This window comes from Kogia breviceps, chromosome 10 (assembly GCF_026419965.1).
Source record: "Kogia breviceps isolate mKogBre1 chromosome 10, mKogBre1 haplotype 1, whole genome shotgun sequence".
Classification (NCBI taxonomy): domain Eukaryota; kingdom Metazoa; phylum Chordata; class Mammalia; order Artiodactyla; family Physeteridae; genus Kogia; species Kogia breviceps.
This window is the reverse complement of record NC_081319.1, coordinates 47729324-47742427: the sequence shown is the minus strand read 5'-3', so window position 1 is coordinate 47742427 and position 13104 is coordinate 47729324. Positions and strand designations below refer to the sequence as shown.

The window sequence follows — 13104 nt, the reverse complement described above, 5'->3', positions numbered from 1 at the left end:
GACCAGCAGCATGCAACATAAGGAAAAACTATTTGGGCACTGAAAAACCCTCCTTGCGTCAACCTTAAAAAAAAGGACTCATCATGGTATCAGAGCCCTTAAATTTTCCTTCAAACCCTCAATTTTACTTTCAAACCTGGTACAGAAAATATGAATACTAATACTCTAAAGAATTTACATGATACCTTTATTGCCTGCATAAAACATGACAGCCTTCATTAAAAAAAAATAGTTTTAGTTTCAATTTTCAGCATCTATAGTTCAAAGCACTGATTATTCCACCATGACAAAACAACCCCAATTTATAGAACTCTCTGTATTATACCGTAGCAAAGGTAAATAAACAGAATCATAGACTAAATGTTAAAAAGTAAAAAAAATAATTGTTTACCCTTTCCCTGGGGTGCTGTCCAAAGAAATCTGGATGTACAGCAAAATAGAATGGCCTCAAGGCATTGACTGCTTCAGCTCCCGATAAAGCTCTTGAGTAGAGAAAGCAGTATGGAAATATCTTTCCTGGACATAACCTTTTAAAAAGATATGGATTTATTATTCACCAGAGCACTGACATGGACACAAATCCCCCGTGTATAAAGTGACAGTAGCATTAAGATTACTGTGTATGGAAAATACCATAGAAATAAGACAGAAACCAAAGTGTAAAATTTTGTGGGTTTTTTGAAATCTACAAAAGTTTTGAAAGCAGTGAGTCCCACATGATTTCTTTTCTTTTTCTTGTTTTAAAATTTATTATTTACTTTTTTGGCTGCATTGGGTCTTAGTTGTGGCACGCGGGAATTTTCGTTGTGGCGCGCAGGCTCCAGAGTGCACAGGCTCAGTAGTTGTGGTGCGCGGGCCCTAGAGCACAAGTGAGCTTCAGTAGTTGCGGCATGTGGGCTTAGTTGCTCCGTGGCATGTGGGATCTTCCCGGACCAGGGATTGAACCTGTGTCCCCAACATTGGCAGGCGGATTCTTAACCACTCCGCCACCAGGGAAAGTCCCAAGACATTCCTTTTAACAATGACTATTTACTGAGATATTCATGTACATAATAGTTAATTAAAAGTACTAATTATTGCCAAATATGTTTTAGAAATATAAAACATCACATGTCATTTTTATGTAACAGATCCAATTTTATTTTGGTTATATACTTTGAGCCAAATAAACACTTTATTTATCTCTTTTGACTTGGCTACCAAGAAGCCAGAATGGAATTTGATGTCTGAATAATTGTCTCATCAGTTCTATTTCTTTAACAAATGATCTTTCTCTCGAGGGTATCTGGTCTGCATTTTGATTACGCTATATATGCCTATTACTGTGCCAATTAAATTTTACTGAACTCCTTAAATCCTTTCTTGAAGTAGATAGGGTTTAGACTATCTACTATTTACTACATAAATAGCAAATATAATAGTCAAATGACCTTATTATACAATTAAAATGTAACGTGGTTTTCTGTATGCCAGCAATAGACTTGAGGGCAACATGGTAATAAGAACTGTTCTAAGGACAAACTTTATCTTTTTTTCCTCTTAAACTTTTCATACTGAACTATTTTGAAAGATGGTATTCTTTTCACCTTCTACTCTGAATGGACTCTTGGGAGAACGGACCTGGATGTTCACATGAATTTTCTGTTTCTTTTTTTATTCCTGCCCTCCACCATATTATCCACAAAATAGTCAGAATTTGATAAATAAATTGAAATTAGCTCAACACCTAACAGATTCCACACCCCTCCACCCCCACAAATACTAATAACAGATGGAACCACAAGGCTTACCTCCTCACAGGTCTCAGGTGGCAAAACATTTCTGAATATATATGTAGGTCAACTTCCAGGCATCCATTAATCACTTAAAAAGTTAAGCAGATACCAGTAATGAACAAGTGGAATTTGAAATTAAAAACACATTACCATTTATATTAGCACCCCCCAAAATGAAATACTCAGTTATAAATCTGACAAAATATGTACAAGATCTATATGAGGAAAACTGTAAAACTCTGATGAAAGAAATCAAAGAAGAATTAAATAAATGGAGAGATATTCCATGTTCATGGATAGGAAGACTTGATGTTGTCAAGATGTCAGTTCTTTCCAGCTTGATCTACAGATTCAATGCAATCCCAATCAAAATCACAGTAAGTTATTTTATGGAAATCAACAAACTCATTCTAAAGTTTATATGTAGAGGCAAAAGACTCAGAATAGCCAACTCAATACTGAAGAAGAATAAAGTTGGAGGACTGACACTACTGGACTTCAAGACTTACTGTGAAGTTACAGTAATCAAGACAGTGTGGTACTGGTGAAAGAACAGACAAATAGATCAATGGGACAGAATAGAGAGCCCAGAAATAGACCTACAAAAATATAGCCAACTTATCTTTGACAAAGGAGCAAAGGCAATACTATGTAGCAACAATAATCTTTTCAACAAATGGTACAGGAACAACTGGACATCTACAGACAAAAATATTAATCTAGTCACAGACCTTACACCCTTCACAAAAGTTAACTCAAAATGAATCAAACGGCTTCCCTGGTGGCGCACTGGTTGAGGGTCCGCCTGCCGATGCAGGGGACACGGGTTCGTGCCCTGGTCCGGGAAGATCCCACATGCTGTGGAGCGGCTGGGCCCGTGAGCCATGGCCACTGAGCCTGCACGTCCAGAGCCTATGCTCCGCAACGGGAGAGGCCACAACAGTGAGAGGCCCGTGTACCACACACACACACAAAAAAGGATCAAAGACCTAAATGTAAAACAAAAATACTATAAAATTCCTAGAAGGGTACCTAGGAGAAAACCTAGATGACCTAAGGTATGTCAGTGACTTTTTAGATACAACACCAGACACACGATCCATGAAAAAGAATTGATATGCTGAATTTCATTAAAATTAAAAATTTTGCTCCGCAAAAGACAATGTAGAGAGAACAAGAGGACAAGCCACAGACTGGGAGAAACTATTTGTAACAGATACACATATCTGACAAAGGACTGCTATCCAAAATATACAAAAAACATTTAAAACTCAACAATAAGAAAATGACAACCTGATTTTTAAAATGGGCCAAAATAAGCATATGAAAATACACTCCACATCATAGGTCATCAGCGAAATGCAAATTAAAACTATGAGATATGGCAACACACCTATTAGAATGGCCAAATCCAAAACACTGACAACACCAAATGCTGGTGAGGATGTGGAGCAACAGGAACTCTTGTTCATTGCTGGTGGGAATGCAAAATGATACAGCCACTTTGGAAGACAGTTTGGGGCTTTCTTACAAAACTAAACATACTCTTACCATATGATCCAGCAACTACCCTCCTTAGTATTTACCCAAATGAACTGAAAACTTGTCTACACACAAACCTGCACATGGATGTTTATTGTGGCTTTATTCTTAATTGCCAAAACTTGGAAGCAACCAAGATATCCTTCAGTAGGTGAGTGCATAAACTGTAGTACATCCAGCCGATTGAATATTATTCATTGCCAAAAAGAAATGAGCTATCAAGCCATAAAGAGACTTTGAGGAAATTTAAATGCATATTACTCAGCAAAAGAAGCCAATCTGGAAAGATTATATACTGTATGATTCCAGCTCTATGACATTCTGGAAAAGGTAAAACTATGGTGATAGTAAAAAGATCAGTGGTTGCCAGGGGTTGGTGGAGAGGGAGGGATGAATAGGTGGAGCACAGAGGATTTTTAGGACAGTGAAACTACTCTGTATAATAATACTACAATGGTAGGTACGTGTCATTATACATTTGTCCAAACCCATGGAATGTACAACACCAAGAGTGAACCCTAATGTAAACTATGGACTTTGGGCAAGAATGAAGTGTCGATTTAAGTTCATCGATTGTAACAAATGTACAACTCAGGTGTGGGAGGCTGTGAGTGGGGAGGGGGTATGTGGGAACTCTTGTACTTTGGTCAGTTTTGCTGTGAACCTAAAACTGCTCTAAAAAATAAAGCTTATTTTTTTTGAAAGGTTAAGCAGATAAAAGGGGGAACATGATTTGAATCACATGGACTTTTCCAATAATTTAGAGCTTCAGCAAGAATTTCAACTATACTATAGTCTCCATGTCAACTGACCAAGTGATTTTAAAAATTCTACGAGCAACCTGTCTTGAAATGCCATATTATTCACATGATAATCACCAGGTAAAAAATCCTTTCTTCCCCCGGCTTATGAAGCTCTGAGCCTGTGGAAGAGTGTATTTGTTCAAAACAAACCACCACATGGCTCAAGTCCTATTCTGTCAAATCTTAAGAATTAAAAAGTTTAAAAAATTTTTTCATAATGCAGTTAATATATCTGAACCAAGGTAATGAAGCAAAACTGCCATTAACAGGATAATAGAAAGATGTATTTAAAAGACAAATCAAGAATTACGTATTTAAAAATACATAAACATTTGCAAACAACAGTGGGTGCTTCCATTTATTTTCTGGTTGACTGGTGTGGCAAGACCCTCTTGGACACAGAATATGTTTATAGGTATTCATTTAAATGTTTAAAAACGTGATTTTTATTTAACCATTCACCTTGCTATTTTGTTTGAGACAAATACGGATACCAGAAATACTCCTACCATTTGGAAGATTTCTGAGCTTTAAATGGAGATACAACGAGAAAGAAAGAACCATTTTGACTTAAGTTACAGTGCTGCCCATGACCGACTGAATTCTCACTAAACGTCATTATGAAGTAACTGAACAATCTCGACTTAGTTAAGATAGAACAGGTACAAGCCTCCAAGCTTGCAAAGAAGAGACCAGAAGGATATACATATCCAATCCAGAACTGGCTCTCTGGTAGAATAGGAAGCCCTTTACTTTTTTTTTACTTCCTAGTGTATCTACAATGAGCATGCAAAGTATGCTCTAAAAAACAACAACAACAACAAATCAATGCTTCTAGCATACAAAATTAAACAATGAAAAGGAATAGAGCAGGAATACGTGTTGTTCATTCACTATTTAAGACAGGCCCCTGGCCCTGGGAAATCTGTCCAGTGACAGCCCTGGACTGTGATCCCAATCTAGCTCAAGAAGAAAACAGCCCCTCACATTCACACACAATGACATTTCATTTTTAATATTAGTAAGAAAATTTATGCCACTTAACTGCAAAGATACTAATAAATGAGCTAAAACTTGGGTAAGAAACGAGGAATAATACTCGAGGGGCATATGATCAACCAAGAATATGAATGGGCAATAGATGAAAATATTATGCAGCCAAGTTCTAACCATCATCCTTTTCAGCATAAAATGATCCTATAAGAAGCCTTGAAAAGTCAGAAGTACTGAACAATGGAAAGCACTTAGGCCTACCATTGCAACAATGATGTAACCTGTTTTAATGGTCTGTTGCAGCAGTATCTTAGAAGTTCATGAAATCACAATGTCTCCATCTGATGTGAAATGTAGGTGATCCAAGTCATACTCTACTCCCCATTTTCCAAAGCAAGACATCAAAACAAATAAAACAGTGAAAAGGAACTGTCATGATCACTGATTTGAAATAGAAGTTAAAGCACACTAAAAAGACAATACAAGTTTTGGAAGTTGATTTAGAGAAGACTGGCTGTCTCCAATTTGATTCAGGAAGAATTTGAGAAGGCAGGCAGCCAAGTTACACTGTTTAGAAATGTACATATGTAAACATCTATAAATAAGAATTGTTAGGGGGGATTTCCCTGGCAGTCCAGTGGTTAGGACTCAGTGCTTCCACTGCAGAGGGCACAGGTTCCATCCCTGGTTGGGGAACTAAGATACTACAAGCCATGTGGCCAGGCCACAAAAAAAAAAAAAAAAAAAAAGAATTGTTCGGGAAAGCTGATTTAGCCAAGAAAGAAACTTACAGGATTTGTCTTAAGAGTTACTTCAGAATTAGTCTCCAAAGAGTCACTCACAGCAAAGTTGCAAAAATTAGGGATTGTATCCTCAGTGACTTTCAAACATGGAGCATAAAGTATGTCATGCAGAGAATTATGGAGCAAGTTTTAGAAGTGATTCTGTCAAAAATAATCAAAGCAAAAAAAAAAAGTTTCTGTATTTAAAAGTCCGGGTCTTCAGCTGTCCAGAAAAATAATTCATTCATTGTTCACTCTGTAATCATAGGGTATAATTAAACTTAGTACTAAGTAATGACTAAAAAAGGATGTTAATACTTGGAAGTGTGAAAGAGATTCTCCTAATGAAAATAGAATGTTCTCAAATACAAGTCTGAAGATTAAATCATGGTTTCTAGATTTAGAAAGAACTTAAAAAAAATTAGGCTACTATAGGTTAAGAGTTAGGTATTTTCTGCCTGCTTCTTTGGTGAGTTGGCTATTTCCTAAAAAGGTTCACGCTGCAGTGAAGAGAATTGGAATCTAGACTTGTGCTGCCTAATAAGGAAGCCCCTAGCACATGTGGCTACTGTGAACTGAGATGTGTTTTAAGTGTAAAGTACTCACTGGATTTTAAAGATTTAGTAAGAAGAAAATGCAAAGTATCCCATTAATAATTTTTTATCCTGATTAGATGCTGAAATAATAATTTATTAATTTCACTTGTTTCTTTTTGCTTTTTAAAAAGCAAAACACGACCTGGTCTTTTGTGATTTACTACATCTGTGGCTCATATTGTATTTCTATTGGACGACGCTGATCTAGGCCAATTCAAGGCATTTATCCTGATTAGATGTTGAAATGATAATTTATTAATTTCACCTGTTTCTTTTTGCTTTTTGAAAAGCAAAACACGACCTGGTCTTTTGTGATTTACTACCAGAAAAATTTAAATTACATCTGTGGCGCATATTGTATTTCTATTGGACGACGCTGATCTAGGCCAATTCAAGGCATTTATCCTGATTAGATGTTGAAATGATAATTTATTAATTTCACCTGTTTCTTTTTGCTTTTTGAAAAGCAAAACACGACCTGGTCTTTTGTGATTTACTACCAGAAAAATTTAAATTACATCTGTGGCGCATGTTGTATTTCTATTGGACGGCGATGACCTAGGCCAATTCAAGGCAAATTTAAGTGAACATGACTCTGTCAGAGAAGGCTCAGTAATTGTGGTGCACGGGCTGTTGCTCCGCAGCATGTGAGATCTTCCCGCACCAGGGTTCGAACCCATGTCCCCTGCATTGGCTGGCGGATTCTTAACCACTGCGCCACCAGGGAAGTCCTGTGCTGTTTAAGGTGAGGCATTAAATCTTCTAGGCAGTTTCAGATCAAATTGGGTAGAAAGGGATATCTAAATTGGTGGAAAAGCCAAATTATGGGTAGTCTAATAAGTTTTGTTTAAATTACATTCGATAGAAACCACGTTTGCCACACAGAGGTCCTAGTAACTTATTTGAACAGAGTTAATATCCTCAGGCTACTCATTTAAACTGTCTTTCCTTAGTAACTATCTTGTAAGGTTTTAAAAAGTAGTTTGTTCTATCAAGGAGAGATAAAAGCAGGCAATATTTCACTGCTCTTCGGCTTAACACTTCTTAGGGAAGGGAAAAAGCAGGAAGCCCTTTAGATAAATTAATAAATTGCAGCAGAACAAAGTATCAAGGGTTTTTAAGCTTCCCTTTGTAAATCTTTTGCTATGAGATTTGAATCATAACCATATCCTAGGATAAGTCAAAGACTTCGGGGAAATATGTTAGTCGGAAACAAAACCTAAATCGTCTCAGGTTTTTCATTTCAAAACAAGTTAAAACAGATACTATGCGGGTACTCCGATCCCGGCACTGCCTGGGTTCAAAAGTTAGCACATCGAGCTAAGGCGACTCTGAACGCTGCCCACCCCGACCCCCCCGCCCCTTCTGCCCCGAGCAGCCTGAAAGCACAAATGGAGCCCCTACCGTCCTGCTCCTTACAGTTCTGGCAAGGGTCCGCCGCGAGGGCTTCCTCCTACCTGCTCCACCTCCCACCAGGTACCAGGAGGAAGGACGGTCGATCCTCTCGCAGGGCTCTGCAGAGGTGCGCTGGGCCAGGCAGGAGCGCATGCGCACCGGGGCGCCAGCCCGGCCAAGGAGCGCGCGCCGCCGGCCCGGCGCTCCCGACTGCTCTCGCCCCACCTGACGACAGGCTCTGACAGGCTCCTACCCGCGGTGCTCTCTGAGTCCCCAGCCGAGAAATCTCAGCTGAGCGCGTACTGCTCCACCCGTCCGTCGGCGTCTGCCGCGGAGGCTTGCCAGAGAGGAGTCCGGGCTCCGGGCCGGGCCGCAGGTCGCGCTCTCATTGGCTGAAGCGTGCCAGGCCTTCCTCTCTGGGGCGCCTGCGCACAGCCCCAGGACGCGGCTTAAAACCTTAGCGGTTCTCAGCCCCACCCTGACGTCAGCAACTAGGTGATCGCCCGCCTTCTCGCAGCGTCTAAACTCCTGTCCCTCCGTCTTCTTACGGTCCGGCCCGGAGCGGGCTTCGCGCACTCAGCTGAAAGCTTTAGGAGGCGCGAATGAGCGCTAAGGGATAGGAAGGACTAGGCGGGAGGGAGTCGGAAGATGACTGGGCGGCAGGTGGCCGGGCCTGGACCGAGGGTTGCTGGGGAGGGCAAGGAAAGAAGGGCGACCGAGCGTGCGCATGCGCCGCCCTCGCTTTCCGCGCCGGCCCAGCTTTCCTCCCCGGTCCGGGTCCCCCAACCCCCGGCGCCTGGGAGGGAAGGAGGCTGGCTTGGCGGATCAGTCCGCAGAGCGTTCGGAGCTGACGCCTTAGGACGACTCGCGCTTGAGACCTCCAGATTTTAAAGGTCTTACTGACTATAGCCTTTGGCTTTCTTTACATAAATATAGCTAATTAAAACTATTTTCTCCGGTTTGCATTTTCTTTTTGACTTTGGCCCTTAAGGAATTCTCCACTATCAGCTTGGGGTTTTTACTGTTAGCTGTATTTTGCTTCTATGACTTTGGTTATGCCCATAAACTGCCACAGATGGAATAAGACAAATACAATAACCGCTCTTTTCCTACCTTTTGGCACCGTTGACCGAGGTGGGGGGGGGGGAAACCCAAACGAAAAAAATAACCCCAGAATACCAAAAAACCAAACAAACAAAACAACCAACCTCCCTTTGCTCCAGCCCTAAGGGCTCTTGACTTCTCATTCATTAGAAACCATCTGGTCAATTTGTGGCCCGTCCCATCCAATCCCATTTTTCCTAAAAGCTTAATTTATCATCTTTCGCATCTTCATCCTTTCAAATACATCCTTGCCACCAGCATAAGGTTATAATTGCCCACTTACCGTTCTTCACTTGTCCTCAAAGGCACTTCAAACTGATGGTGGTAATTTCCGAACCCAATTTATTTCCTAGGTGCTAAATTTCAGTAATGGCAGTTAGTCACCCTATTTGTTCATACTAGAGAACTGGGCTTCTTTCTTGATGTCTACTTATGCCTTACTTCCCATATCCCATTCACAAGAGTATTCATTCCACATTTTATCACAGTAAGGCATTCTGCTAAGTGCTAGGTTTTAGCTCTTTTATTCTTGTGAGGTTATAGACTTATTCCAGTGATGCTGCCATTACCATATTTTGGGAACTCCTTTAAGAAATACTTTCAGTCCTCTTAGTCACCACTTACTCTTTTATTACTCCGCTTACTGAGACATTTTCTCTAAATGATTTAAATTATGGTTTAAAGTATCAAATCTAAAGTATCAAATTAAGGATTGAGGATGACCACCTTGGAGAATGACCTACAGATTCTGCAGATGGCTTCAGAAAAGGAGCTTAAACTTCCTAAGGTGACTTGAAAGGTACAAGTCTTGTTTGGATAGGTTCTGGTATATTTGTTTAAAATACTGATTTCTTTAGTCATACCTAATGTAATGTACATAAATTACAAATTTTCAAGATACATATAGTATTTTAAGATACACTAAAGGAAAACTTTAGAGAATAATTTTAAATTTCTGGTATAACTCTGGAATTTTAGTGTTTGAGTCATTTTCCAGTATTATTTTACTATTCTATATTACAAATGTACAACAGGCTTTAGAGACTGGACTGCGTGCTCACCAAATCTACTTCATGACCCTAAAGGTTGTTCTGAAAGCTCCAGACACCTGCTTGAATATTTTCCCCTTTACGTCTCCCTCTTGTTAAATGCTGCACAATACTCAGTTTGTGATTTTTCATTGTTTGGATTTCAGAATAAATTGGGATTCACCATACTTAGGTTTACCTAAATTAAAGAGACGTCAAAAAGTAATTTGAAAAATCATTTGCAGTATGGGTACAACTGTTATAAATTGCATACCTCAAACAAAATTTTTAGTGTTTGAAAACTACTGACGTACTATAAATCAATAAAGAGCAAAAGCTGAATACAGTGAAAACTGTCTTTATTTTCTTGCCTTTTATTTTCAACAATGATTACTTGAACTTAAAAAAAAAAAAGCCTTTAATAACTAATGGTTACTGAAAAGCCAAACCTTTCCAGCCCACTTCATATTCTCTTTCAGCCATTTCAGGGCAGAACAATGTTCCAAACTATAAACCTGTTCCTTATTAACATTGACAGTCATGTGCTTAATGAAGAGCTTTGGATCTGATATACGAGCAGCCATAATTAATCTTTCCACTGCAGCTTGATAATCATCCTTGCTCCGAGATTTGTTTTCTTCACATCTACAAAGTGAACACCTCACAAAGTCAGAATCTCTAGAAAGAAGCTATATAGTTTCTTCAAAAGACAGTAATTTACATTTATTGGTTCTAAGCTATGACAGTCTTTTTACTATATTCTAACAGTGGCTTTCAAACTTGTTGGACCATGACACACGGTAATAAAGACATTTTATATTGTAACCCAATATATACCTGCATACATAAAAACTGAAATAAAAGTTTCACAAAACAAGACTTATCCTTATGACCCTATTTTCTATTATTTCATTTTTTAAAATAAAATGGTTGCAACCCCCTAAATTGATTTCACTACACAAATGGGCCACAACCCGCAGTTTGGAAACACTGATCTAGAACACAACTAATAACCCCTCTCTTTGTATTTTCAAATTAATAACTATAATTATTCATTATAATGCATAAAAGAATATTAAAGTTAATCGAGTTTGGAGTTACTAACATTCATGTGTTTTACCTTGATATGGCTATTTTAAATTATAAGCAGGGCTTCCCTGGTGGCGCAGTGGTTAAGAATCCGCCTGCCAATGCAGGGGACACGGGTTCGAGCCCTGGTCCAGGAAGATCCCACATGCCGTGGAGCAACTAAGCCCGTGTGCCACAACTACTAAGCCTGCGCTCTAGAGCCTGCAAGCCACAGCTACTGAGTCCACGTGCCACAGCTACTTAAGCCTGCATATCTAGAGCCCATGCTCTGCAACAGAGAAGCCACCGCAATGAGAAGCCCGTGCACCACAACGAAGAGTAGCCCCCACTCACTGCAAGAAGAGAAAGCCTGCATGCAGCAACGAAGACCCAACGCAGCCAAAAATAAATAAATAAATTTATTTAAAAAAAAATAAATAAAAAAAATAAATTATAAGCATATACTTAATTTGTAGCTCACATCTGGTAACAGAAATTGTAGCTGTATGCCTTTATACTAAATTTTTAGAGTATAATATTATATAGTATATATATACTATAATATAGTATATTATATAGTATATTATAGTATACTATAGTATTTATTGTATATTCATATCTGAATAACTTTCTACTAAGTTATCTTCTTCAGTCCTGATTTAAGGTACTTCACTAAAGTGCTGGAATTTTAAAATAACTTTTCTAACAGTCACCAAATTTCATAAAACTCATACCTTATGGCTATTTTTCCTATGGGATAGGGAGTAAGAAGTATATAAAATAGAGATGTAGCTGTTATTAGGCATCACTTTTTCTCTGTGCTCACTGCATCCTGCTCTGAGCGCCTATAAGGCTCAGCAGCGAAGGCCCAAGAATGAGGCAACCTGTGTTAGCACAGCAGCGTGCTCCACAGAGTGGTGGGAGTAAGGACTTCCACTTGGAACAGGAATCAGTGATCATAGAGAGCAAAGATTGGTCAGGCCGCTTCTAGTACATTCTGGCTTAGGATTGGTACCTGAAATCTGGTAGACTGGGCATACACCAACTATATGCAGTTTTTGAAAGTCTTAAGATGAATAAAAGCTCTGTCAGAGGTTAATGTGACAAAGCAGGGCTTGGTATGATAACAGTAATAGAGAAAACAATATTGGTTAGGACAAAATAGAAGATCCAGGCATGTCACTAGTTATGTGCTGGCATCACAAATACCCCACAAATTCAATAATGAATAAACAGACTGCATATGTGGGGAATGGTAAGTTATGAGGAAACCAAATCCTCATTAGGATGATGGAGAGCCCAAATGCCTCATGCGACTGTAGTGCATAGTTGTAAACAGAAGGCCCTCAGGAAAATTAACCAATTTTGTTAATTTTTTAAACCCACTAAAATTAACAAAAAAGCTAATTTTAGTGGGTTAAAAAAAAAGGTGGACCTAAAATAAATTCTCCTCCCCTTGAGTGTAGGCTGGATTGAATGACTTGTTTATCTCCAATAAATAGAGCAGAAATGATGCACAACTTTGGACACTAGATTGTTAGATAGCAATTTTCATGGTCCCTTGCATTTCTGGAAGTTCTGAGAGCAGAGACACTGATTACCCCTTGTTCCAAATTTCAAGGATGTTTAATATAGTGGACAACCTTGAAAGACAAAGATAGTTTCTCCTTCATGAGCAAAAGACAGGTTTGCTTACAGCCTTACAAGGTGGAGATAGCGTTTCCATCTGAAGAGCAAAGGGGCAGGTATGTTTACTACCCATTATAAAAGATTATGGTTCCTAAGTTCAGGATTCCTCTCATGTAATGGAACCCACTGCATGTGCAGATATCCATCTGGGCCCAAGTGTGGGACTTGGGAGCAAGAGGAAGAGATACAAATATGCAGATAATCATGCTGCTTGCTGTGCCATGAGTAATAAAGTCCTATCTCCAACCCAGGAGGTTGTATGTCTTATGCCAGGATCCGTGAAACTATCGCAGGCTGACTTACAGCCTGCAAATCGGGTGGAATCTCAG

General features: G+C 39.2%; 2 protein-coding genes across 8 annotated transcripts in view; both read right to left on the bottom strand.

Moving 5' to 3' along the window:
- TCAIM (T cell activation inhibitor, mitochondrial) overlaps positions 1–8561 on the bottom strand; it is a 38135-nt gene extending 29574 nt beyond the window's left edge. The window contains exons 1-3 of one of the 7 annotated variants that reach the window (XM_067005655.1): positions 7949–8561; positions 1791–1863; positions 392–527 (exon numbers count right to left, since the gene is read on the bottom strand). In XM_067005655.1, coding sequence (XP_066861756.1) covers positions 392–527; positions 1791–1863; positions 7949–8039 — 300 coding nt within the window. In that variant the 5' untranslated portion in view covers positions 8040–8561. Of the gene's footprint in view, positions 1–391; positions 528–1790; positions 1864–5904; positions 6058–7895 lie in introns of those variants that run through there. The other 6 variants (XM_067005657.1, XM_059077359.2, XM_059077356.2 and 3 more) reach the window with 6 other exon arrangements.
- A 1801-nt stretch (positions 8562–10362) lies between these two features.
- The window catches only part of TOPAZ1 (testis and ovary specific TOPAZ 1), a 69009-nt gene continuing 66267 nt past the window's right edge, over positions 10363–13104 (bottom strand). The window contains 1 exon segment of the mRNA XM_059077245.2: positions 10363–10663. Within this exon segment, the coding sequence (XP_058933228.1) occupies positions 10444–10663 (220 nt within the window). The 3' untranslated portion in view covers positions 10363–10443.